At 42.2% G+C, this 24,596-nt stretch overlaps 1 protein-coding gene across 2 annotated transcripts in view; it reads right to left on the bottom strand.

Moving 5' to 3' along the window:
- Nucleotides 1-24,596, bottom strand: part of UBE3D (ubiquitin protein ligase E3D) — a 160,208-nt gene that overhangs the window by 126,490 nt on the left and 9,122 nt on the right. For both annotated transcript variants that reach the window (XM_068985326.1, XM_068985327.1), the window contains exons 2-5: nucleotides 20,699-20,895; nucleotides 17,160-17,250; nucleotides 5,398-5,629; nucleotides 118-187 (exon numbers count right to left, since the gene is read on the bottom strand). In XM_068985326.1, the coding sequence (XP_068841427.1) occupies nucleotides 118-187; nucleotides 5,398-5,629; nucleotides 17,160-17,250; nucleotides 20,699-20,895 (590 nt within the window). The remainder of the gene's footprint in view (nucleotides 1-117; nucleotides 188-5,397; nucleotides 5,630-17,159; nucleotides 17,251-20,698; nucleotides 20,896-24,596) is intronic.

Raw genomic sequence — 24,596 nt, forward strand, 5'->3', positions numbered from 1 at the left:
CATGCATTAGTCATCTCTCTTTTATATATGTCCCATAAAATCTCCTGTTGTTGTTTTTTTTTAACATATAACAAGAAGGCAGTCATTTGGGCTTTTTTTGTATTACGAAATTCTTACCTGATGACACAGTCTCTCCCAACATTACCTTGCAACGCTTACAAATTACTTTGGTATTTGCCTTTGGTGTCTGTAGAATAGAAAAATGTCATTTAAATGTCATTCAGCTTTTCTTAAAAGGAATATATAATTTTAACATGATCTCTCGAGTATGCACTGAACTTTACATTTTATTTTGCCAGCTACTAAATACTGGGAATACACTTAGCTTGTATGCATAAACCATATGCACAGAGATCTTTCTTTTTCAAGTCTAAAGACAAAACAAGGAACAGAACGATTATTCCAAACCAAGTCACTTCCTTATAATCTACATGTGCCAAGTAATTTGAACAAGAAGCATCTTAAAAATTCTAAAAAGCACCTCCCAACATTCTTGATTAGAATGTGCATGGGTGTGTGCTAAGTCACTTCAGTTGTGTCCGACTCTTTGTGACCCTATGAACTATAGCCTGTCAGGCTCCTCTGTCCAAGGGAATCTCCAGGCAAGAAAACTGGAGTGGGTTGCTGTGCCCTCCTCCAGGGGATTTAGAATAAAATAGGCAGGCAACAAAGGTAGAAAGGTAGGTGGCTTGCCCGAACTCATATGTTTAGAAAACAGAAGAATGAGAACTTGAACTCATATTATTCTGACTCCCAGTCCAGGGCAATTTATGTAAAAGTAATCTATAATTCATAATCATCATCAGAAATTAAAAATACTTAACCCACTCATATAATTCTATTTTTCCATTTAATATATGTACTATACCTGAAAAGACAGAGACAGTGTTCTAGAAAAATTCCTGGAACATTGTTATACTTAAAAAATCCAACTTTATCCATAGGGATACAGATTAAAACAGCTAGCAGTTGTTCTAGAATAATTCTTTTCTAATTATTAAGAAAACAAAAGACTAAACTTTTAAACACAGAGAACAGATCTCTGGTTATTAGAGGTTGCAGGGATGGGCAAAAATGGGTGAAGGTGGTCAAAAGGTGTTGTTGCTCAGTTGCTGACTCATGTCCGAGTCTTTGCGACCCCATGGACGGCAGCACACCAGGCTCCTTCGTCCTCCATTCTACAGATTTTACCAATTCTGTTAGAAGCGTCATCTAGTGTTATTTTTTTTGAATCAAAATTCACACATTTGATTGTATGAGGTACTGTTTTTTTTAATAGTTTGTTTAAAACTCATTTATCTGTTTATTTTGGCTGTGCTGAATCTTTGCGGCTACGCATGGGCTTTCTCTGCTTGTGGTGTGTGAGCTTCTCATTGTGGTGGCTTCTCTTGGTAGAGCACAGGCTCTAGGTGGACAGGCTTAGCCACCTCACAGCATCTGGAATCTGCCTGGACCAGGGACTGAACCTGTGTCCCCTGCATTGCCAGGTGGATTCTTAACCACTGGACCGCCAGGGAATTCTGGTTGTTGTTGTTCAGCTGCTAAGTCGTGTCCGACTCTGCAACCCCCCAAACTGCAACATGCCAGGCTTCCCTGTCCTTCACTATCTCCCTGAGTTTGCTCAAGTTCGTGTTCATTGAGTCAATTTTGCTACCTAACCATCTTATCCTCTGCTGCCCGCTTCTCCTTTTGCCTTCAATGTTCCCCAGCATTAGGGCCTTTTCTAATCAGTTGGCTCTTCACATCTGGTGGCCAAAATATTGGACCTTCAGCTTCAGCAACAGTCCCTCCAATAAATATTCAGGGTTGATTCTCTATAGAATTGACTAGTTGGATCTCTGTGCTGTCCAAGAGACTCTCAAGAGTCTTCTCCAGCACCACAGTTCAAAAACATCAATTCTTTGGTGCTCAGCCTTCTTTATGATCTAACTCTCACATCTGTACATGACTACTGGAAAAACCAAGCTTTGACTATATGGACCTTTGCCAGCAAAGTGATGTCTCTGCTTTTTAATGCACTGTATAGGTTTGTCATAGCTTTCCTTTCAAGGAGCAAGTGTTTTTTAATTTCACGGTTGCAGTCACTGTCCTCAGTGATCTTGGAGCCCAAGAAAATAAAATCTGTCACTGTTTCCCCTTCTTTCCCTTTTATTTGCCACAAAGTGATGGGACCGTATGTCCACCAGATGCTAAAGGCCTGCTATTGTGTCACTGGGTAATAATTGTTTATTTTGTCTGGTGTGAAAATGACACTGTGGTCATGCAAATAAGAAGCCTATATAGGAGTGAATCGACATAATGTTTAGAATTTGCTTTAAAGCACTTGAGCAAAAAACTAAAAAAAAAGGGGTAGATGAAGCATACTGTATGAATCAAGATGACTGATGAAGTTCATAATTCTATTTTTTTACATTTGCAAATGTTTACAAAGTTCAACCCATTTTAAGAAAAAAGAAATCCTCATGAACTTAACAAAACAAACAACAACAACAACAACAACAAGGTAAAATTGTTAGCCATGCTTACTGACAAAAACAGCAATGTTCGATTTCATTTGTTCTTTAAAATACAGGATGAAGTCATACGTGTGGCTACTTTCTAAGTCTAGAACAATATTATGAATCTTATCGAAAGTTGAGATGCCACCTTTATCAATCTGCTTATCAGATGCAAAATTTTCATTTCATTGGCAGGCATAAAAAATATCACAAGAGATAATAGATCTAAGAATAGGGAAATCATCAGTAGATGTCTTTTGAAAAGAAAAGGTATACTGCCACATTCACAGAGGCACAAAAAACATGATGTACACACACAGGGGTATTGAAGGAAAGGAATAAGAGTTGAACATTACATTTGTTTATGCTCTTTTTTCGGCCATTTATGAATATTATAATTCAAGAGATATGCTTTGGAGTAATTCATTGTCGAGGCTGCCTTAAACAGAATTAAAATATACATTCCTCACGCTGAGGTGAGTTATCTCTTAAAATTTTTTTCCACAGTTAAAGTACATTTTTTAAAAATAAAGGTTCACTTGTTCCCAGTCCCAGTAGCATTTATTTTAAAAATAAAAGTTCCTATTCCACGTGGGCTCCTCATAAAATACGTTTTTATAATCTCCTACAAGTAGAGATAAAAAAAAATTACTTCTACCAAATACTCAGAAAACACGCAGAATGCATCATTCATGTCTGATAAGCTCAACTAGTCTTGATCTTTGAAATTAACATATTATAATGCTTTCATTTTTTTGAAAGAGAAACTCTGCCTTGCACTGCATTTTTCTTGACCTATGCTTCATGGAAATAATCAAGCGAGTTGTGCAGAAAAGCAGCCTAGCAGTGTAGGAACTCTACAGAGCAAACATCAAGGACAGACATTGTTGTGGACTAATTAAATCAATATATCTGCACAGTGGCACTGCTGCTACGAGAGGTGGATTAGCCTTCTGTCCTCGTTTTTATGTTCCTTTGTGTGGCTTCCATTCTAAGGACCCCTGATATTGTCTCACCAAAAAAATGTTTCCCAAGAGACACCATTAGGATGCTGCGTCACCATGCGACATTTCAAAACCCTGCTAGATGGCTAGACTGGGTGATGTGAGAAATAGGCTTTCAACAGCACAGAGAAGCCTGTTCCCACAGGAGCCATGAGAACACGGTGGAAGTGGTCCCTCCAAATTTATGTTACTATTTTGGTCACAGGCATATTCTTTCAACTGCTGCAATATGCAACTAAAGTGGAACTTCCATCGAGGCTGACTTGAAAACAGTCTTGTCAACAGTAGCTTGTCATGACAGTAATTTGCCATCCTCTCCTTGTTACTTAAAAAACGTAATATCTGACTATGACACAACACATAGGATGGCTGTTCACCATTAAGAGAAATTCTTGCAAGTGGCATCATAACGGATAAAGACGCAAATGTGAGGAACTTGTTTTCATATGGAATACAGAATTCATCTAAAAAGGGAAACTCATGGTTTTGTTTATTTAATCTTTCCCCAATTATCTTCTACTCACATCTTCCAAATATTTTTTTAAAATGTATAGCTTAATCATAAAGATGAAAGTCAAAATATGTAAAAGAGTAAAGCATTAGTATATTTAGATTAAAATATAATTTTACTGCAACCATATTAAATATAACAGATTTACATTAAGTGCTTACCATTTATCTTTGAAAACTATAGATGGCTAAAGCACTATAATTATGGAGGTATTCTAATATATGGATGTATTAGTATACATATACTTCATCTAATATATATTGTATAATAGACACACATACATACACTGAAAAGCAGTGGAGATCAAAGGAAATATGAGTGGTTATGACTTTATAAAAGCTCAAGATAGTTACAGAGAGTTGGGGTAAGAGAGGAGAGAGTCAAGTATTATAATTTTAAATGGAACCTAAAGTTAAACGGAGTTGTGTTTATGGTGAAAGTTGAAACACTTACATAATTTAAACTGATAACCTCGACATTTGTCAAACTTCCTTAATCTCCCTCGAATTATGAAACAGTTCTATAAACTAGCTGACAAACTAAGATCTTCTGGACTACTGCATATATTCTAGAGTGGTCCAGTTCTTACGACAAAACTTACAGGAGCTCTAAATAAAATTTAACACACAAAGCCTTGGTTCCCACCAATAATCAGATGTTAAAAGGAAGGTTCTCTGGCAATGATTTTCTTAACGTTTTAAATCACATCTGTATTGACCTGCCATCCAGGGAACGATTTCTCACAAGGACGGAGTCAATGTCATTGATTTTCTTTTAAAATAAGGTAAACCACTTGCTCTCTGCAGTGAGAGGAAATAGCCTTCTCCCTCAAGCACCTTTGAGAGCAGGAGTGCCTGATCTCACTTGTCAGGCACCAACATGGAGCCTGTGGCCTGAGCTTACTTTCCACGCTTGGGCTCCTCCACCTCGTCTGTTGCTTGATGGCATTCGCTCGTACGACACCCGCAGAAGTCTAGACTACGGAAAGACACAGGGAAAGACCTGGACCTCACAGGACAGTAGGTATCCTACAGCCAAAGAACAATTTCCATTTAAATCAGACTCTGAGGATAAAATGCACATGGATTATGGAATACTGTCCTAAAAGCAAGGAAATAGGGCGTAAAACACTAACATTCCCAAATCTATGCACAAAGAAGCCTCTTTCCCTTCCTCCTCCAGCCCCTGTGACTATTTTGGTTTAAGGCCTGTACAAGCCCTTTCTGTATCAAAAGAGCAGGGCTTGATGACAGAAGCAGTTGAAAAATCAAAGATTTTGGCCTTTAGGACTGCCAGTTTCACATGCCCTGAATGAAGAAAAGACTGGAGAAACCAGCTTCTAAACCCTCCTCTAAATAAGCATTTATTTTAAAAGGTATTTTACCAATTTTAGATGGTTCTCAGAAGAAGGATGGTGTGTCTCCACTGGGGCTCCTTCAGGTCTTGGCTGCCACAAATCACTCTTTAAATTCACCAGGTAAAAACAGTCTCCGGTGAAACAGTCATTCTCTTGTGGATGAAGTGGCTTATTAGCAAAGGGGTTAGGATGACAACACCACTCGTCAACCAGAGCACCCCAGTTATCGCCTGGCAGGGGGAGCACTCTCAGGAGCATCCTAATGGAAAGAGGAAAAATGATGGTTTATAGAACAAAACAGAACTGTGATCTCAAAATTAAATCAGCATAAACGATGAAAGAAACTCATTAACCATATTGCTTGCAGTGTTATTTTTCCCCTGATGACAACAGTAATATATACTCAATATAGACAATTGTGAAAATACAGAGAGGTAGAAAGCAAATAAAATCCATCTTTTCCTTACCACTCAAGGACAGGTAACTGCTTTTTTACATGATTGTTTATCTCCTTGCCAGCCTTTCAAGAGAGACAGCTGTACATATATGCACACCGTCTGAGATCAAAGGAAATACACAAATTGTATCTTGCTTGCATTGCTTTTTTTTTTTTTAAACTATATCAGGCTACCTAATGACTCTATTCTATTCCACAGGTATGCCAAAATTTTTTAGGTCATTCCCTCACTGTTAAGATATTTGGGTTTTGAGTGTTGCATTATTAACAACCTTATAATGAACAGTCTTTTTAGAAAATCTGTATACACATCTGATTACTTCCTTGGGAAAGAAATCTTTTAAGTGGGAGAGTATAAGCAAAATGATACACATATTTTTAAATCCAATTGCTCTACGGACAAACTGCTCTCCAGAAAGGCTATGGTGCTGCTGCTGCTGCTGCTAAGTCGCTTCAGTCATGTCCAACTCTGTGCGACCCCATAGACAGAAGCCCACCAGGCTCCCTGGTCCCTGGGATCCTCCAGGCAAGAACACTGGACTGGGTTGCCATTTCCTTCTCCAATGCATGAAAGTGAAAAGTGAAAGGGAAGTTGCTCAGGCATGTCCGACTCTTAGCGACCCCATGGACTACAGCCTACCAGGCTCCTCCATCCATGGGATTTTCCAGGCAAAAGTACTGGAATGGGGTGCCATTGCCTTCTCCGAGAAAGGCTATACCAATTTATAATTCTTCCACTTACCTTTTCCAGAATTGAATATTATCATTTTTCTATGTAATGGGTGAAAATAAAAATATTTTCGAAACTGCTATAATCGGCAATTCTTTAATTACTGGTGAGATTGAACCAGCTTTTTTATATTTATTCACCACTGTGTCTTTTCTGTAAATTACGATCAATGGCTGTTTTCCGGTGAGGTATTACTATGTTCTTAATAATCTGTACAAGTATATTCTGCATTAAGAATATAAGTCCTTGGTCTAAATTCTGTGACAAATATTGTTTCAGGGTTGTTGACTTTTATTTCGTCATCATGCCTTAAATTTCAAATCACCCAACGCTTTCTTCTGTGAGTTCTCTCATTACTATTTTTTAATAAACTTTCTATTTTAGCATAATTTACAAAAAAGTTACAAAGACAGTACACATAGTTCTCATATACCTCACCCAGCTTTCTCTAATGTTAACAGCTTACTTAACTAGGGAGGACTTCCCTGGTGGCTCAGATGGTAAAAGCGTCTACCTATAATGCCGGGGACCCAGGTTCAATCCCTGGGTCAGGAAGATCCCCTGGAGAAGGAAATGGCAACCCACTCCAGTACTCTTGCCTGGAAAATCCCATGGACGGAGGAGCCTGGTAGGCTTTAGTCCACAGGGTCGCAAAGAGACGGACACAACTGAGCGACTTCACTAACTAGGGAAGATTTGCCAAAACTACTATTTTTATCTGGATTTCCCCAGTTTTTCTACTAATGTCGCCTTTTTCTGTTTCAGAATCCGATTCATTTGTATTTATTTAAACAAATTAAAAAAAAATTTTTTTGACAGTGCCACATGGCATGTGGGATCTTAGTTCCCCAACCAGGGATCAAACCTGTGCTCCCTGCACTGGAAGGCAAAGTTTTAACCACTGGACTGCCAGGGAAGTCTCTAACCCATTGTATTGAAACATCATGTTGCTCTCATCTCCTCTTCCTTGATTTTCAGGACCTTGAGATTTCTGAAGAGTAATGCCTGCTAAGTCACTTCAGTCATGTCCAACTCTGTGCAACCCTATGGACTACAGCCTGCCGGGCTCCCCTGTCCATGGGATTCTCCAGGCAAAAACACTGGAGTGGGTTGCTGTGCCCTCCTCCAGGGGATCTTCCCAATCCAGAGATGGAAGCTGTGTCTCTTATCTCTATCTGCACTGGCAGGTGGGCTCTTCACCACTAGCACCAGTACCCATTGGGTATTTTACAGAATACCCCTCATTTGAGTTTGTCTGATATTTTCTCGAGATTAGACTGGGACTACAGGTTTGGGGGAAGTCTACCCCTGAGGTAAAGCACTCTTATCACACCACACGAGAGGGGACCCTCTATCAATACGATTTATCCCTGGGGATGTCAACCTCCATCACTGGGTTAAGGTGGCATCTGCTAGGCTCCTCCACTAGGAAAGCTCCTATTTCTGCCTTGGCACACTCTGTTGTTTGGAAGTGAGTCATGAAGTCTAGGCCCCTCTCAAGGGGAGAGAAACAAAGCTCCACTCTGGCATTATTTTTACACTTAGAACATCCTTACAGTTAAGAAGCCCCTTATATTTGCTACTATTTTTGTTTTATTTTTTTTCTTGTACAAATATAGACATATGAGACTTTTGCCTGGTTTACCTCTATTCTAATCTAAATTGGGAAGAGTCTAAGGGGAGAAGAAATGTGGCAAGATAATGAGGACATTTCAAAATAACTTATCCTGAAAAAAAGAGAAAACAAACATGCTCCCGGTCTTCCTAATGCTTTTGAATACTGTGAAAGCTTAAAGCACCCTGAATACTTGCTCACTTCTGCTCCAATCAGCTAGACCATTCACCCGCTAAGGATCAACTGTATTTGATCACAGACCTTTTTATGCCACTTATATATGTTATTTTACTTACATAATTTAATCAAACACATACACCAACTATGAGTTGCTATTCCTCTAAAAACGACACATTTCAGAGTAAAGGAAAGTCAGTTATTAAAAAACAACATCACTGGTGAAATGTGGGAAACACAACTATAAAAAACTGAGGTGAGGGAAGAAGAGTAAAAACCTAGAATTCTGCAGTCAGACTGCTTCAGTGTATAACTTCTCATTCGACTTTAAAGAACCTAAACTGGAAACTCTGGATAATGAATTTAGGATAGCGTAAGTGAAAAAAGCTAAAAGAGTCCACAGCAGCAGACTCACATTCAACATAATGATATTAGTTTCATAATTAAAGACTAGTTAAGTTAAAGTACATTTGCATGTGTTAAATGAAAATATTTAAAATGCATCATTTTTAAATGATTCCCTTGTGTGAATTCTTTTTCTTTGATTTTCCCAATCAATTCTGAGTCTCATAAAAGGGCAATCATACCGTGGAGAAGGGCAGACATTTAACTTATAATTCCAGAGGACAGAAGTAGGAACAAGAAAGGCTGATTTTAGTTTAACAGAAGCAAGAACATTCCCTTTCAAATTAAGCAATACTTCAGCACTAGCATCATTCAAATTGCCAAGTCTGTTAAGGAGATTAAGAAGCAATTCTTTCAACATATACTTTCTAAAAGCCTACTAGGAGTCAGACATTCTGCTGACACAAAATATCAGCAGCAATACATATAGTCCCATTGTCAAGGTATTCACATTCTAGTAGCAAATATATATCTAGAAAGGAATAACAGAGCCAGAATATAATAAGTGCTCATAACAGAGTCGTAGTTCTAAATTCTCAGGAGTTGAGGGGAGAAAGGTAGGGGATGGCTCAGATCCCTTTTTTCACCTCTTTCTTCAATCGTACATTCCCACCTGCACATAAAATGTGTATACTACTTTAGGGGATCTGCGCATTCGCAAAACCAATCAATGAACTCAGGGAAATATGTACCAAGTGTTAGGGGAGTCGAGTACACACAGGCTTCACAGAAGAAGTAAGATGTGAGCTGACCTTTGAATAGGAGTTCTCTAGACAATGAAAGGAACTAAGCAAGCACATAACAGGCACAGGACACAATATGAAGAGAGGTACCATGTATGCTTAACTTGCCACTGTAGTCCTAGCGCCGGGCACAGTGGTTGACTCACTGTGTAAGCTCTCACTTGTCAAAGGAATGAACTAGGAGGTTGGTGCAAACATATTAATAGCACATGTTGATAACTATAACATGTGAGGCAGTCTGCAGCATACTCAAATGAAAGCGTTACCAAACCTTTTCCTTGCTTGAGAATGTGACCTTTGGTTTAATCACCTAGACCTGTCACCTTGGAAACCAGGTAGATGGTAGGCATTGATTATATTGCTAGTCAAGACCAACTGCAATAAAAACGATCATTGCTTGGCATATCGCATCTGGACCAGGAGCAAGTCTGAATGATCTGTAAATATCCAATGAGGATGTCATGCTTTGGACTTCTCTGAATGCAGGCCTTCGTAGAGAACCCTAGAAACTATGCCAAAGAACTGTCATAAGGTGCAACTTCCCTGGGGGTTCAGTGGCTAAGACTCTGCATTCCCAATGCAAGGAGTCCAGGTTCAATTCCTGGTCAGGGAACTAGACCCTGCATGCCACAACTAAGACCCAGTGCAGTCAAATAAAAATAAATAAATTTTAAAAATTAAAAACAATGGAAAAGAATCGTTGTAAGATCCCTTTGAATCCTAAGATCCTTGCTTAGGGTATGAGGCTTCTTCTCAGGATAGCTCCTGCACCTGCTGATATAAATCTTATACTTCATACCTGGAACTGTGTCGTATGGGGAGACAAGGGTCCCCGGAAGGTACATGACTTGCCATTTGCTTGAACTGCTGCAGACAACTGCCCGGTCTGCAGGCAAGAAACACGGTCCATGGTAGTGTTGTGAGTCCACAAGGTCAGCTGAACTCAAGAAAACCTCAGGTAGGCACTGCTCACACTTTACTGCATGTGATGCCCACCACAACTTCGTGAGATAACACTTCCATTTCCTTGTTATAAAGAAGGAAAGGGAGGCTCAGAAACGTTAACTAATCTGTACAAGTTCACAGAGTCAAAGATGATAAATGAAGGCCAGATCTTACCCCAGGTCTTCCAGGCACCAATCCCTAGGACACAGGAGCCTGGCGGGCTACAGTCCATGGGGTCGCAAAGAGTTGGACAGGACTGAGTGACTAACACTTTCACTTTTTTTCCAGGCACCAAACTCTTTCCCTTGGAATATACTCCCTCTCCTGGTCACACATTTCAGTAAAGGGGACAGGGAAGGTGGGATGGCACAGACCACATGGGGTGTGACACAACAGTCTAAGGGTTGGGGACCTGCTTCTCCAGACAGTTGGGGAGCATCACAGAATTTAAGGTGGGGAAGTGACAGGTCAGATTTGAATTTTAACAAAGATGAGGAGGAAGACAAACAAAGGTGCCCGCTTAGAATAACAGGGGGTCCTAGACAGGCTCCTAGCTCTGGACAAGCTCGCTAAGATTCTCTGTCCCCAGACATTCTGCACACAGTGCCCATAAACAAGATCCTCAGTACAGTGTTCAAGGCAACGATGTCAAAACCTCACAAGTCATCAGAAATGAAACTGCACTGAGATTTACAGAGATCTGGGGGACTTCACGCACATTCACCCAAAACGTGGTATTTCTAACTTAACTTGACCCGGAATCACAGGGAATAAAAGCTCTACATAATCCCATAGCTACCTATGTAAGACATAGAGCAAGAAAACACCTAATTCACAAGTCATGGCAAAGATAAAAGTGTTTTTACAGCAGAAGCAAATTTTCTGATGTTTGGAAAAATCATAAATCCTTTAAGAACAAAAGATATATTTAAATCACAGCTCTCCTGAAAGTATATCTACCAAAACCCCTGAAACTTTGATAGGATTTACTTCCCAAGAGAACTTTCTGAAGAAAATAGATATCGTATTTTTTTTCAAGGTACTTTTTAGGTAAAAACCTGCTGAAGCTCAGAAAAAGAGTGAAATAATTTCTTAAACTTTCTCTCAGTTTAAGATTCTAGGATGAACAGCAACACATAATTATAATTAATTAAAATGTGCTTGTTATATTGAAATATATACATTACCATATATAAAACAGATAGCTGGTGGGAAGTTACTGTATAACACAGGAAGCTCAACCCAGCGCTCTGTGATGACCTAGAGGGGTGGGATGGGGGGAGTGAGCGGTGGGAGGAAGGTTCAAGAGGGAGGGGACATATGTATACTTATGGCTCATTCACAATGTTGTATGATAGAAACCAATGCAACATTATAAAGCAATTTTCCTCCCATTAAAAATAAAAATAAATGTGCTAGTTATTTTTAATGCATCTTAAGCATAAGCTTTTGGGAAAAAGAACTTAAAATGCACAATTTTAATAAATGTTATTGACTGATGGTACTTATTTAAAACTTAAAGAAGAAAATGAAATGCCTTAGCTTTAAAAGTGACCATTAATCACTGATAATAACAACGGTAATAATACAGAGCTTTCACACTGGATTAGAATCAAGTGGATGATAAAAATTTTAAGGAAGCCATCAAGTATCTAAAGCTCGAAACATAGCTGCTGGAATTTAGATAAATTTGGCTGGCATTATCTAACTGATGGCCTACAAATACTATGAAACTAGCTTTGCATTTTATTATCATTATGTACATACTTAATGTATTCTCAGTCCTGAATATTCATTGGAAGGACTGATGCTGAAGCTGAAACTCCAATACTTCGGCCATCTGATGTGAAGAACTGCCCCTGGAAAAGACTCTGATGCTGGGAAAGATTAAGGCAGGAAGAGAAGAGAAGGATAGAGGATGAGATGGTTGGATGGCATCACCGACTCGATGGACATGAGTTGAGTAAGCTCCAGGAGTTGGTGATGGACAGGGAAGCCTGGCGTGCTGCAGTCCATGGGGTCACAAAGAGTCAGACGTGACTGAATGACTGAACTGAACTGAACTGAACCAATAATTCAGTGTGTGCCTGTACTCTCTTTTCACTTCTTTGTTCTCCTTCATTGAAATGTGACTATTCATAGGAGTAGTTATTTTCAGACTGCAATAATAGCTTGTCTGTCAAGGTGACCAATCAACTAGGTGCATATTCTGACATCTCTTATGTTGCACTAAGTCTATTCTGCTTGTTACCTGCTAGAGTTTCCATGCCCTCAGAGCTGCTGGGCTGACATCCAGCTCTGGTGGTGCAGATAGAACAGGGAGGCCTTTCCAGAGACCTCAGGAGACCTCAGAAATGACTGAAAAGCAGGCTTAGGTTTCAAAGTCTGCTTAGCCAACCAACATAACTCAAGTCTGACATGCATTTATTTCTAAAAGACATACCAAATTCCAAACACAATGATCATTTAGCTGGTTCTGAGACTAATCACAATGAAGTAAATTTTATTATTTCTCTTGCCTGGTATTAGGGACTTTCACTCTCAACAAGAGTGTAATCAAAAATTGTGTATGTTGGATCATTTTTACAAAACAACTCTGCTGAACTGATAAGAATGCAAATTGGAGAATTTCACTGTAAAGAAACAAGACATTCTTTGTTTGTAAATAACCAAAACAAACAGCTAGGAATGTGTGACTCTGAATGAAGAAAAAAAGATGGCTGTAATTAGCAGATTTTGTGCACCCCGGTGCTAATAAGATTAAAAGCCATAATGAGTCTTAATAGGTTAAACAGTCTTCTGCATCTATAATTTGCTTGATGAGAATCTTTTACATTAAAAAAAAGAACAAGCATTAGTTTTGTACTAGCCAAATAATCATAATTCACAGAAGCCAAGGTGCAATTTTTTTGAGGTTCACTAACCACAGAATTTTCATGCTGGCAGGATTCTTCCCTGTCTATCTAACTGAACCTCCCAATGTTTCAGATGAGGAAACTGGGAATCAAAGTGACTTGTTCCCAGACAGAAAGATTAGCCAGCAAGCAGATCTTTAACTCGGCTCCACTGCTCCCAACATGAGAGCTCCTGTCAAGATAAACCACCATATTCCAAGATGCCTTCCTGAAAAGGATGCCAACAATGAGTTGACTGTGATTACAAGCCTGCTTTGAAATACCTTTGGCTTCACTTTCTACTTAACAAGCACAGCTGTCTTTACCACCTGCATAGAACAGATAACTGAGGGAGAAATGAGAAGACCACGGGGCTTAATGCAATTGGTCGGCATGATGTTCTTGTGCAGACACAGGAGGAAGTGTGGTTTTCCATCAAAGAGCCGGCTGCCTACAACTGAGATGGAAGCAAAGCTTTCAGTTGCCTATTGAGGGTCTCTCCACATTGCTCAAGAGGCCTCCACATGTCAGACCCACAGTTGTGACACTCAAAGGCATCCAGGGAAGCCTTGCTGTTAAGCAAGGGCAAGTCACATCCGCTGTGGGTCTTCTCAGAGAGAAAAGGGGAAAGAGGGGGTCATTTCCCTGGCATGCCTAAAAAATCTGGAGTCCTGAATCAAAAAGGTTTGAAACACTATACTAGGTTAATTTGCTGGTTTTGATAAGGCCAATTATGGAAAAGGGGGTAGAATGAGTCTGTAAAGACGATTCAAAAGAGCTTGTCAAATATTCACTAAAATTCATGTTACGGCCTTAAACGCTCTTCACCAGTTAGGAAAATAGGCCATCTTACAACTACATGAGCTGAGGTGAGGCAATGTGGACACGGTTCCCCAGCCTCTGAGGGTAGAGCTGGAGTTCAAGCCCAGGTCCCGTTCTCCCCTCTGCTCCTCAGCCCACAGCTTCCAAAGGTCAGGACTGGGGCAGTGAGTATGGTTCACAGCATCAGCCCCTCAGCCCTTGCACCCAGTTCCACGGTCTCAAGGTCGTGAACAGGACTGACACAAGACAAGATGCGGTATCAGCCGACAACGAGCAAGCTTAGTTCTGTAAGACGGGCACACCAGGAAACGCTAATCCTCCAGTGAACTTTTCTGAAGCTGCTCAGTCGTGTCCGACTCTTTGAGACCCCACAGACTACAGCCTACCAGGCTCCTCTGTCCATGGGATTCTCCAGGCAAGAATACTGGAGTGGGTTAGCATTTCCTTCTCCAGGGGATCTTCCTGACCCAGGGATCGAACCCAGGTCTCCTGCATTGCAGGCAGATGCTTTACCCTCTAAGCCACCAGGGAAGCTCCTCTGTAACTCCCAGGTCTCTCATTGTAGAGGCGTGCGTGTGTCAGAGACTGAATGATAGTTAAACCGAAGCCTGAGAAAGACTGAGAGGAGGAAAACTTTCCTGGTTAAATACCAGGGCAACCTGGAATCCTCTGAACGTTCCAGGGCCAAGCGGGCCTGTCCTCAACAGCACGCTCCACAGCCACCTCAGCTTTGGAAAATCTGAGTGAGGACATCTCCCTCCTCTGCAGATTCAGAGCAAGCCCCTGGCTTCCCTATGATCAACACTCGGACTGTGCTCTGCTCAGGACCCGGTACTTACAGGAGCATGACCTTCTGCGATCTAATCTACCAAGGAATCAGAGAGCAAGTGAGAGAGACTGATGGAAGGCCAGGATAAGCACCCTACATTTATCTCAATCAAACCGGTAAGAATTTACAGAGAATGCACTGAGCCGGCTGCCGCCAGTGATGACGATGAAGACGGTGGTGAGGGTAAGAATCACAGCAGTAGCTGTCACATCCTGAAAGCTTCCCAGTTAAACTCACTCGATCCTCCCCAAAACCCTAAAGAGGTAGCTCTTATTGTTATCTACATTTTTGTAATAATAATACCAAAAAAAAAAAATATGAACGCACAGAGTGGTCAAGTAATTTCCCCAGGGTCAGAGCTAGTAAACAGTGGGCACAAACCCAGTTGGTCTGGCTTCCGCATCTCTGCTACACCACACTGCACTCTCAACAGGAGTGGGGAGGGATGTGAGTAAGACTGTCCCTGCACCCAAAGCCTACAGCTTAATTGGGAAGACAACAGACAAACCTCCAAGGGGTACACAAACCAACCTAGGGTTCAGGGGAGGCTCCCGGCAGGAGACGCTGAGTCTGCTGAGTTCAGTTCCGTTCAGTCGCTCAGTGGTGTCTGACTCTTTGCGACCCTATGGACTGCAGCATGCCAGGCCTCCCTGTCCATCACCAACTCCCGGAGTTCACTCAAACTCATGTCCATTGAGTCGGTGATGCCATCCAACCATCTCATCCTCTGTCGTCCCCTTCTCCTCCACCTTCAATCTTTCCCAGCTTCAGAGTCTTTTCAAAAGAGTCAGTTCTTCGCATCAGGTGGCCCAAAGTATTGGAGTTTCAGCTTCAGCATCAGTCCTTCCAATGAATATTCAATCTAATGAATATGCTGACTCTAGAGAGAAGCTAACCAGAGGAAGATGGGCATGTTCCCAGAGAGGAGATACATTTCACTAAGGACTGCGGTGGGGCTGCCTGTGAAAAGACTGTGGGACTGCAAGCCCATCACCAGAGCTGTGCACAGAACATATGGAAATAACGGTGTGTGGTTTTGGGGGTGAGGGAGGAAGGGGGTGCAGGAAGGAGACTGAAACAGGAGGGTGTGGCAGTGAACACAGTTCAGCTCCTCCAGCACCCAGCGTGGCATGCTGAGGGCTGGCAGAATCTATCCTGGAAGAAATGGGAGGCTTGGGGAGGCCCTGAATGGGGAACCCAGCTGCCTTTGGGAAGTGCTCTTTGGTGAGAGGACTGTGGCCTCGACTAAGAGGTGGAAGAAATGGAGGGGTATGGAGAATGAAGGAATATCAGTACCCAGTGACTGGCTACCTCCCGGGACCCAGGGAGAGAGAGAAGTGGTGTCTTCCCTCCACCAAGACCCCGAAAGCCGGAGCGGGTCTCAGGTATGGACAAGTGTCCACTTCCATCTAAGTTTCTAAGGAAACACTAACAAAGAGCTCTGAACTTTTCCTTCATATTACTGTTAACAGTAATAAGGGTTGCTCCATCTTTCTAGGCTATGAGTGACTAGAAAATTCAGGGAGAATGGTTCATGCCCAGGCAACAAGGAGGCCGACAGGAGGAGGAGAAGAAGGAAAAATAATTAAAAGAGACAACGGGGGAATCCAAAGAGTACAGCAAAGGGCCCTCCCCATCACAATGGGGAAATCACTGCACACCGCGAGAACAGGCTACAAGATTAACCTAAGCAGCAAGAAAAGGTTAATTTGTGCTCTACACGCTGTTTTAATAAGCAGGGAAATAGGAAACAGATTTTAGAAAGGCACTAATAGAAATAGCTCAAGTAAAAAAAAAAAACAGGCTGAAAAAGCTTCTGTTATTTAGAAAACGCACTTCATGTGGGAAAGCTCATTCACCAGGATGATGCCTATAACGTGTGATAGCTGTCGTGTCTGATTTCAGAGGAGAGGGGCTGGTCTACACCGGCTCCTGCGCCCAAGACAAGCCCCCCTCCCTCAAAGCCAGCAGCCTTTGTCAGCTGCAGGAGACCTAGCTGCCCCGTGACTGCTGGAGTCTGTGGGCTGCTCGGGTTCAAAAAAGTGACATTGAGCTGGCTCTCATCTGAAGGCTGCAGACTGCCCTCTTGGCAGTTCCTTCAAAAATTCTGATGGAAAAAGAGAACAGCCACTGCCAGGCGCAGAATGAGTCAGTGCTAAACGTGCTCCTTACCTGTCCCTTATGACGACTTCACCACAGGACTGGCAATAAAACGTGCAACGTTCTTGGGCTTGTGAGCTTTGATTAAACACTGAAATCAGTTCTAGAGGAAATCAAGGAAACAGCACATCTTAAGAGGTTTGGGGTAAATATATTGACACACTTAGAGAGTTTAATAGCTGCAATAAATTATCACCAATAAACTGTTTATGTTCTACCCAGAAGTACACACTTAATTAGTATTATCTGATGACTCAACACCAAGCAAATATTGGGAATGTTTTTTAAAAAACACCAGATTCTGCTACATGTTTCACAGCTAGGTATTGCCCTAAAAATTATGTATGTAACATACCACCGAGTTATCTCCCTCATTCTAGAAATACCAACACTAAAGATGAGAGAGAAAGAACTATTTCTTCCACATCGAGCTACCTACACACAGCTTCTCCTTCCTCAGCTTTCTTCTGCTAGACTTAGGGACAGTTTTTCATCACTGAGACTGCTGGTAAACAGAGTTCTTAAATTTAATTCGATTTAAACAAAGCTGATGTCCGGTCTGGATCGTATCAGTCTGTACAAACAATATCAATCTTGAAATTGGTCTTTATTGGGCAGGTCTCTGGGAATGAAATAGCTCCTAAGAACAGTTCCATCTTGCAAGAGCAAAACTCAATTTCTGATTAAAGCTGTGGGAAAACAAATGTTTCCCATAGTATATGAAAGAGCAATGTAAGATAGAATGTTCCCTTAGTTTCTGTTATTTCATTCACAAAGAAAAGAAACTTTAATTTACAAAAAACCCCAAAGAACAAAAAACCCAATCCACAAAAATATCTATTAAAAAAGTCTGAGGCATCCCTGGTAGTCCAATGGTTAAGAATCCCCCTGCCATCGCAGGGGACACGGGTTCAATCCCTAGTCTGGGAAGATTCCACATGCCACGGGGCAACTGCGCTCATGTGCCTAGATCCCGTGCTGTGCAACACCACAGTGCGAAACCCACACACCACAACTAGAGAGGAGACCCAGCTCACTGCAACTAGAGAAAGTCTGCATGCAGCAACGAAGACTCTGCGCAGCCAAGAATAAATAAAATAAAAAATAAATTAAAAAAAATTAGATACAAAAAAGTCTGAAGAAATGAGGTTATATCCATTAGAATCAAGCCATTTGAACTTTGTTATGTTACTTTGTATCTTAAGATCTTTTTAAAAACAACCATGCTAGAAAGTTTAAGCCTTGAGAGTTAAAAATTCTTCTGTTTAATTTCTAAGACTGCCCTGTAGCACTAAGGTGAAGCCAACAGTATTCTTTAACTCTGAGCAGAAAATAAGACAACCCTGATTTTCTTTTCAGGACGGATAAACACATTTTCAATGACACACTGCCCTCTGCTGCTCACCCAGCAGGATGCAGGCTCAGGTTCAAGTCAGAACCTTTTGATAGAGGCATCCTGGGAAGTACTGCTGCCTGGGGATGAATTCAATGCTGATGCTACATCAAATTCTACTGCAGCCAGTTCTGGATCAAGGGTCACATCTGACCTATGTGTTCAGAACAGTGTAACAATATGTCTACTGTAGTCCTTAAAAGGGTATTTTTATAGTTGAAAAGTTTACTTTGCAAAAATTTCGAAACATAAGATTGAATGCTAAAACTGTTTGCTTCCTACCACAGATTTTGATTTACGTTTACAATAGTATGCGCCTATCTGATATTTTGTACCTATCTGATATTTATCCCTTCAGCAAAGGTTTATTCACCACTATTATGTGGAAAGCACTAAAGCAATTAACCACTGAGGAATCTATTTTGCATACCCCTTCATGCACTGCAGAACAGGACTCTGAATGGTTTTCCTTTTCAGATGGTTAAGCAAAATATGTGTGAAAAATGTAAAGAAACTGGAGATCCAAACAATATGCACACCCACACACAGCAGTCAGTTTATTGTGTCTGACAGTTAAAATCAAACAATAATGTTTGTTTATTTAAATTTTAAAAAATAGTTGAAGTTTTGCTATTTGTCTAATAACTGTTACAGAATATGCGTAGGCAACAAACTAATTCTGTCTCTGGAAGGTTTCCATGCCTACTCGCTATGGGACCTAAAATCATTGTCCCAGAAAACCAGCAGCAGATTTGAAAACATTCCACTGTGGCTTTCACGCCTGCTTGTCCCCAGTTTCCAGATGTGACCCCCAATTCCTGCAGTGGTTACTGTTCATCATCGCTAAAGAAAGGCAAGGATGCCACAGGAGTCAGACTTCCAAGGCCTCTCAGGCTCCCAAGGCCTCTTTTCTGAAACCACCCGCCCCCCGCCCATCATCAGGTACTCTCAGAGCGTCTGTTAGTCTATGTCCCATCTCAAAGGCCCATCCCTCCTTCCACGGTTATCCTATGCCACTTCAGCTCCAGGACATTTCTGTCCTATAACCAACCCTGCTCAACTCAGACTGATTTTTCACTCATCCAGTACTTGAGCAAAAATCACTCTCCAGCAAAAAAGAAGTGAAACTCCCTCTACTTCTCTTTCCTTTCAATCGCCAGGACAGAGGCTCTAGGAAAGCCTGACATCTCCCCAAGAGCTCTTGGTTACAATCTTGCTGACTCCACCTCAGGGCTCCTTGCAGCTCAGATAAAAGGCTTCATATCCATGCAGCAACAGAGAAATCCCAAATGCAGCTGTTAAGAACTTTAATCCTTCTCAGAGAATGAACATCACAGCTATTTACTACAGCCTCTGTTTCCCCCTTTAACAGCATTTTCAATCCTCCGAAGCACAACACTCACATGGCAAGAAAGGAAATGTACCAATAAGGTCATTTAATTATTTTCAGAAACGATTCTATGGTCTTACTGAATCCATACGCCATACGGAAGTCTAACAGGCATAACAACAATCAAAGTCAAATGACACATCAAACTTCATTTCTGAATCTTTCTATTGGGCTGGCCAAAAATTTCACTTGGGTTTTAACATCTTCTGGAAAAATCCAAAAGAACTCTTTGGCCAACCCAATGTCCTACTCGCTCTAGTTAGAAATGTCCCTACATGAATGGGATCCTTTCCATCATTGCGTTCTCTGGTCTGAATGCCTTTGTATAAGGCTTTAAAATCAACCAGGTCTGGCACACTCGCCCTCTGATTTCATCTTCCCATCAATTCTGTGAGCCAGGTTATTTTACAGTTAAAGAAACAAAGCAGGGAGGGCATGGAAAAACCTCTGTACGTTCTGCTCCATTGTGCTGTGAACCTGAAATTGCTCTTTTAAAAATGCAGTTTCTTAGGAAAAAGAAAAGAAAAAAACAAAAGACTCTTTAAAAAGCCTGAAAGAAACAAAATGACCTGTTCAACTGCATGCACTTAATAATGAGCAGTGTTGGCAAAAAAAAAAAAAAAAAAAACAGATCTTTTGGACCCTCAGCTCTTTCCTGCAGGTGATGAGTCTGATCCCTTGGGAAAAGTTCAACTTAAAAAAAAAAAAATCACCTTTCATTTATAATGAAAAAGCAAATGCAGAGACAGAAAGGCCAGCGCTACTCACCTGGGAGGCACTCGGCCCGCGCGTGCAGCCGCAGGTGCAGCCCGTCCCCGGGCACGTGCTGCAGCCCGCGGCAGGAGGACGGCGCGAGCCTGACCCCTGCCGGCAGCCGGAGCTCCGTGCAGCCGCCGGGGCTCTGCATCCGGAGCGAGGATGGCGTTACCGAAACAGCCATGGGCAGACCTCCTTCCTTGGAATCCCTGGGAATTAGAAGAGGCGAGAGATGATTTCACATGGATGAAAACCAGATGATGAAAGAAACTAAAATGGCCAAGGAGCCCTCTGTTCTTCAATCAGGGCCCTGAGTCTAGTCACTGTCCCAGGATAAAAAAACAGCAGTGAAGCTGTCATAAAAGAAACGGATCTGTTAAATGAGGTCAGAGTACTTTCTTCTGTCAATGTAACATTAAAGTTCACAGACATATTTTTCATTCTTTTCGCTTCTTTTTTTTTTTTAATGTTAACCATGCATTTAAAGCGTGCACTTTTTTCCCCTTGCTAATGATCCTGAGTGCCAATCTCTCCTCTAGTCCTGGGCTTCCTCCCGGAACTGAAGCCAGGACAACACCTCCTCGCCGCCCCCAGCCATTCTGTTGCACAGCAGGCCACTTCCTTTCCTGACACCCCCTCTTCTGTCTCACCACTCTGTGAACCAGCACAAGGGAATGCTGGTCGGTCAGACATCACTCCCTAGTTCATCAAAGTACTTCTGGCCAGAAAACTCAACAAGGCTGCCTAAGACACTGGCTTATTCACCTTTGCTTCCCTTGACCCTAGTGTGGTTTGGACATTTATTCACTCACTCAACACCCCTTTTTTTGGTTCTACAATGTGCTAGGTACTGGGAACAGGACAACGACTAACAGGGCATTTTCTCTGAACCCTGCCCCCACCCCAAGTAGGGGACAGGCAAGAAAAACAGGAATGATCAAGACAGCATTAAAATGATGTTGCACTTATTCATGACAAACACAGGGGACTATGGAAGCAGCGGAGAGGGGCTGGGACTATCCCAGGCCTAAGCACTAAATAAAGGTTATGTGAATAATGAACGGATGAGTCAGTGGCTTATTGTTTCTGAGACCAGCATTTCAATGATGTTTTATGTTATTTATAGTACATTAGGGTAAAGCGTTGGTATTTGATATACAGGATTTTGATAAGGAGGCCTGCTGCTGCTGCTAAGTCGCTTCAGTCGTGTCCGACTCTGTGAGACCCCATAGACGGCAGCCCATCAGGCTCCCCCGCCCCTGGGATTCTCCAGGCAAGAACACTGGAGTGGGTTGCCATTTCCTTCTTCAGTGCATGAAAGTGAAAAGTGAAAGCGAAGTCGCTCAGTCGTGTCTGACTCTTAGCGACCCCATGGACTGCAGCCTACCAGGCTCCTCCGTCCATGGGATTTTCCAGGCAAGAGTACTGGAGTGGGGTGCCATTGCCTTCTCCGATAAGGAGGACAGGAGTACGTAAAACAAAAGGCATAGGAGAAAAAAACTCTGTCAATTTTAAGAATTAAAAAAAAAGAAGAGAACAATCTAGTGATGTATGAATACCAGGCAAGAGAGGATCCAATCCACCACAAACACAGATCGCTTGGTGCAGTAACAGAGTAAAACACAGCTGCTGTCTACCAGGCACCAAAAGTGTACAAGGGGATGAAGACATCTAGAAATGATCCCCCTGTGAAGCTGGAACATGCTTAGCATTGCACCAGAGGAGCAAAGCACAGCAGCAGGCCATCTGCTCAGTGTCACTGATGTGCAGAAGGTGGGCCACCCGCCTGAACGTCATCCAAGTAGAGGGGTCACACTCTGCGTTCAGGTGTGAATCTTGGCCAGGCTTCCTGTTTACCTTAGGAAAGTGTAAGGTTTTTTATGGCTAGTTCCTTTTTGAAGCATGCGGACCTGCACTTAACTGGCAACGCAGAGTCAAGAACCAGAGTCTTGGGAATTCCCTGGCAGTCCAGTGGTTAGGACTCTGAGCTTTTGCTGCCAAGGGCAAGGGTCTGTTCCCTAGTCAGATCCCGCACAGTGCTCAGCGAGGTCAAGAATTTTAAAAATAAAACAGAAATTATTTAAGAAACAAAAAACAACAGCAAAAAAAACCTGAGTCGTTTCCAAGGAAGACAATATCAAACTTAGTCACAAGTCTAGTCTTCAGAAATGATGTTGAAGAAATAATCCTCTAAAGCAGATGTCAGAAAACTTTCTATATTAAAGGCCAGATGGTGAATATTTAGGTTTTATAGATCATATATGGTCTCCAAGGCACAGTCTACTTTTTTTTTTCTTAACAACCCTTTAAAAAATATAAAATCCATTCTTAGCTCACAGGCTGTTCCAAAACAGGCCACGATTAGATCTGGCTCATGGGCTATGTTTGCCAACCATCGCTCTACAGGCACAATTTGTCCAGCTGGCTACTTCAGTGACTTTCAAGCTGAGCCGTGCAGTTGGCACTTGGAAGTGTCTCAAAGGAAACCACCAGGTTCCCAGGTCTCCGGCACCCCCATCCCTGGCTTACCACTCTTTCCCCGCCATCCCCTTCCTGAAAAACTCAGTTACACAGGGAAGAGAAAGGTAGGCACCTTCCCAAGGGCGGGAGCACCACCGCGGCCTGGGGTAGACGTAAGAAACCCCTCAGGGGGAGGAGAGCGGCGGCCAGGGGGGCCGCCCAGCGAGGATGCCCTGTCTCACCATGGAGTTTCTGGGCCCGCCTTGGTCTGCTCAAGTGGCCATAACAACACACCACAGAATGGATGGCTTAAACAACATTGATTTCTTACAGTTCCAGAGTCTGGGAAGTTCAAGATCAAGAAGCTGACAGACTCCGCTCTTGGACAGGGCCTCCGTCTTGGCCTTCTGTCTCCTCATCTGGCAGGGATAGGAAGCTCTGGTGTGTCTTCCTCTAAGGGTAGGAACCCCCTCATAGTGGCTCCACCCTCATGACCTCATTGAAAACTAATTATCTCCCACAGGCCCCATCTCCTAATACCCTGGCACTGGGATTTAGGGCTTCAGCATATGAATTCTCAGGGAAGCGAAACATTCAGTCCGTAACAGAGCCAAGCAGATGAGGTGGGTGTCAACAAAGAGTGGAGGGAAGGGAAGCAGGAAAGAATGCCAGTGGAAAACGCACTGTGCAGAGTGAAACTTACCAAGCATGCTAATACATGGCATGAGGACAGTGGAAGCCAGGATTCGCACGGTGGGAGAACAGTTACAAAGAGGGCAAGGGAGAAAACCACAACGGCTCCTGTGGTAGTAGACCAGAATCTGAAATACTTGGGTGAAATCACAATTTCCAGCGCATATATTGCTAAGTTACTTCAGTCGTGTCCGACTCTGTGCGACCTCATAGACGGCAGCCCACCAGGCTCCCTCATCCTTTGGATTCTCCAGGCAAGAACACCGGAGTGGGTTGCCATTCCCTTCTCCAGTGCATGAAAGTGAAAAGTGAAAGTGAAGTCGCTCAGTTGTGTCCGACTCTTCAGGACTCCATGGACTGTAGCCCACCAAGCTCCTCCATCCATGGGATTTTCCAGGCAAGAGTACTGGAGTGGGATGCCATTTAGGTTAGCACAAAAGTACCTGCACTTTCGCAGTGCTGAAATTTGCTATTTGATATTGGATTATATTCTAAATAAATGTGATTACATTATATATCATTTTAATGTACATTCCCAATGTTTTGTCAATGATTTATTACTTGCTATTTATTTTATATTTATTTTATACTATGGAAATGATGCTACAGAAAAAGCAAATTCCAGCGATTTTCTTATTTGAATTCAAAATGGGTTGTAAAGCAGTGGAAACAAGTTGCAACACCAACAACACATTTGGCCCAGGAACGGCTCATGATCGTGCCGTGTACTGGTGGTTCAGGAAATTTTGCAAAGGAG

The sequence above is a fragment of the Capricornis sumatraensis genome, chromosome 13, assembly GCF_032405125.1.
Source record: "Capricornis sumatraensis isolate serow.1 chromosome 13, serow.2, whole genome shotgun sequence".
In the NCBI taxonomy this organism is placed as follows: Eukaryota; Metazoa; Chordata; class Mammalia; order Artiodactyla; family Bovidae; genus Capricornis; species Capricornis sumatraensis.